General features: G+C 39.7%; 1 protein-coding gene across 1 annotated transcript; it reads right to left on the bottom strand.

Moving 5' to 3' along the window:
• On the bottom strand, positions 2,221 to 2,682 carry LOC107640936. The gene has a single exon (XM_016344441.1). The coding sequence runs from the start codon at positions 2,680 to 2,682 to the stop codon at positions 2,221 to 2,223; it is 462 nt and encodes a 153-aa protein (XP_016199927.1).

Here is a 3,803-nt window from a genome sequence, read left to right as displayed (position 1 = left end):
AGTCCACAGCCACCAATATGTAACTGTTTGAGTATGAAGGTGGGAATGGTCCCATAAAATCAATTCCCCAAACATCAAATAACTCCAACTCTATGATGAATCTTTGTGGCATTTCATTCTTCTTGGGTAGGTTTCCAGCTCTTTGACATTCATTGCACCTTGTCACAAACTCCTTTGCATCTTTGAATATTGTGGGCCAAACGAATCCACATTGCAACACCTTGGCTGCAGTCCTTTCTCCACTAAAATGTCCTCCATAGATAGATTCATGGCAATGCCAAAGGACCTCTTGTCCTTCCTCATGAGAGATGCAACTTCTTAGGATACCATCAGCACATTTCTTGAAGAGGTAAGGATAATCCCAAATGTAGTGCTTGGCATCATTGATGAGCTTCCTTCTCAAGTGCTTGTTGATGTTGGAAGGTAACTCTCTAATGGCTTTGAAATTGGATATATCTGCGAAGCATGGAGTCTCTTGAATAATCATCAATTGTTCATTCGGAAAGCTCTCATTTACCCCAGGGCTATGTGCTTCATTCTCTTCATGTGGGATCCTTGATAGGTAGTCAGCCACATTGTTCTCTGCTCTACTTCTATCCTTAATTTCAGTGTTGAACTCTTGGAGTAACAAGATCCATCTTATCAATCTAGGCTTGGACTCTTGCTTGGTCAGCAAATATTTAAGAGCTGCATGGTCAGTGAAAACAATGACTTTAGATCCAATGAGGTATGACCTAAACTTATCAAATGCAAAAACTATGGCAAGGAGTTCTTTTTCTGTGGTGGTGTAGTTCCTTTGAGCTTCATTAAGTACCTTGCTAGCATAATAGATGACATGCACTATGCTAGCTTATCTTTCCTTTGTCCTAAGACAGCACCAATAGCAAAGTCTGATGAATCACACATCAATTCAAAAGGTAAATCCCAGCTAGGTTGTGCTATAATAGGTGCAGAGGAAAGTTTGCTTTTAAGCTCATCAAAGGCTTGCATACATTCTCTATCAAAGATAAAAGGTACATTAGAGACAAGCAAGTTACTTAAAGGTTTGGCAATCTTTGAAAAATCTCTAATGAACCTTCTATAGAACCCAGCATATCCCAAGAAACTCCTAATTGCTTTGACATTGCAAGGTAGGGATAATTTTTCAATCACTTCCACCTTGGCTCTATCTACCTCTATGCCTTTCTTAGAGATTTTGTGGCCAAGGACTACCCCTTCTATGACCATAAAATGGCACTTTTTTCAGTTCAAAACTAGGTTAGTCTCTTAGCATCTCTTTAGCACCAAGGCAAGGTGGTGTAAGCATTTAGAAAATGAATCACCAAATACAGAAAAATTATCCATGAAAACTTCAATAAACCTTTCAATCATATCAAAAAAAATGGACATCATGCACCTTTGGAATGTAGCAGGTGCATTGCACAATCCAAAGTGCATTCGTCTATATGCAAAAACACCATAAGGGCAAGTAAAGGAAGTCTTCTCTTGGTCTTTAGGATCCACTACAATCTGATTGTAGCCTGAGTTTCCATCCAAGAAATAGTAGTATTCATGTCCGGCAAGCCTCTCCAACATTTGATCCATGAAGGGTAGAGGAAAATGGTCCTTCCTTGTGGTTTCATTGAGCTTCCTATAATCTATGCACATGCACCATCCAGTCACTGTTCTTATTGGTATCAATTCATTTCTTTCATTTGGCATAACTGTGATTCCTCCCTTCTTAGAAACTACTTGAACAGGACTCACCCAAGGGCTATCTGAGATGGGGTAAATCACCCCTGCTTGCCATAACTTCAGTACTTCTTTTTGTACCACTTCCTTCATTCATGGGTTCAACCTTCTTTGTGGCTGTCTTGAGGGCTTGGCATCTTCCTCAAGAAGGATTTTATGCATGCACATTGAAGGGCTAATCCCTTTTAAATCTAAAAGTGTCTATCCTATGGCATCCTTGTGTTGTCTCAACACATTGATAAGCTCCTCTTCTTGTTCCTCACTCAAGCTTGAGTTGATGATTACTGGATATGTGTCATTGCTCCCCAAGTAAGCATACTTCAAGTTTGGGGGTAGGATTTTCAACTCCAGCTTTGGTGCTTCCACTTTCTCCATGTTTGCCTTATCTAGCATGATTGAGCCTTCTATGATTTCTTGTGATGGTTCTCCACATAGTGTTTGTTGATCTCACTCCATTGCTTCTTCACATTTATCTTCTTCTAGGACTCCTTAGACCAGTTTTTCCATGGTGTCTATCATCATGCATTCACCAATGGATTCTTTTGGGTAGCTCATTGCTGTGAAAACATTGAACATCATCTTTTCTTCATGTAATCTCAGGACTAATTCTCCCTTTTGTACATCAATTATAGCCCCAGTTGTGGCTAAGAATGGTCTCCCTAGTATGATTGATGTGTTAGCCTCTTCCTCTATGTCAAGTACCACAAAATCAGCTAGGAAGATGAACTCTCCCACCTTAACCAACAAGTCCTCCACCACTCCATGAGAAAATTTGAATGTTCTATCAGCTAATTGAAGTGCCATTCTTGTTGGTTTGGCCTCTTCAATTCTCATCCTTTTCATAATGGCTAAGGACATAAGGTTGATGCTAGCTCCCAAATCACACAATGCTTTTTCAATGCTAATGTCCCCTATGATGCAGGGGATTTGGAAGCTCCCACGGTCCTTCATCTTTTGGGGAAGCTTCTTTTGTATGATGACTGATGAGTGGATAATTTATACGCTTTTTGGCATTGTTTTTAGGTAGTTTTTAGTATAATTGAGTTAGTTTTTACTATATTTTTATTATTTTTTATGAAAAATTCACATTTTTGGACTTTACTATGAGTTTGTGTATTTTTCTGTGATTTTAGGTATTTTCTGGCTGAAATTGAAGGACTTGAGCAAAAATCTGATTCAGAGGCTGAAAAAGAACTGCAGATGCTGTTGGATTCTGACATCCCTGCACTCGAAGTGGATTTTCTGGAGCTACAGAAACCCAATTGGTGCGATCTCAATTGCGTTAGAAAGTAGACATCCAGAAATTTCCAGCAATACATAATATTCCATACTTTGCCCGAGTTTTGACGACGTAAATTGGCGTTCAATCACCAACTTCCTGCCCTATTCTAAAGTTAAACGCCAGAAACAGGTTACAAACCAGAGTTAAATGCCACAAACAGGCTACAACCTGGTGTTTAACTCCAAGAGAAGTCTCTAAATGTGTAAAGCTCAATGCTCAGCCCACGCACACACCAAGTGGGCCCCGGAAGTGGATTTCTGCACTATCTGCACTTAGTTACTTATTTTCTGTAACCCTAGCTACTAGTTTAGTATAAAAACTACTTTTAGTGATTTATTTTACATCTCTGGAACACATTATGTAACTTTTATGTTTTGAGACCTCCATGGGAGGCTGGCCACTCAGCCATGTCTACCCTATTTTCACTTATGTATTTTCAACGGTGGAGTTTCTACACCCCATAGATTAAGGTGTGGAGCTCTGCTGTTCATTAGGAATTAATGCGAAGTACTATTATTTTTCTATTCAATTCAAGCTTATTCTTATTCCAAAATATTCACTCGCACTTCAACCTGATGAATGTCAAGATCCGTGACACTCATCATCATTCTCACCTATGAACGCGTGCCTGACAACCACTTCCGTTCCATCTGCAATAGCTTGAATGTGTATCTCTTAGCCTCCTGGTTCACGATTAGAGTCTTCGTGGTATAGGCTAGAATTATTGGCGGCCATTCCTGAGATCTGGAAAGTCTAAACCTTGTCTGTGGTATTCCGAGTAGGATCTGGG

This window comes from Arachis ipaensis, chromosome B05 (genome assembly GCF_000816755.2).
Source record: "Arachis ipaensis cultivar K30076 chromosome B05, Araip1.1, whole genome shotgun sequence".
Taxonomy (NCBI): domain Eukaryota; kingdom Viridiplantae; phylum Streptophyta; class Magnoliopsida; order Fabales; family Fabaceae; genus Arachis; species Arachis ipaensis.
This window is presented reverse-complemented; position numbering and strand designations above follow the sequence as displayed.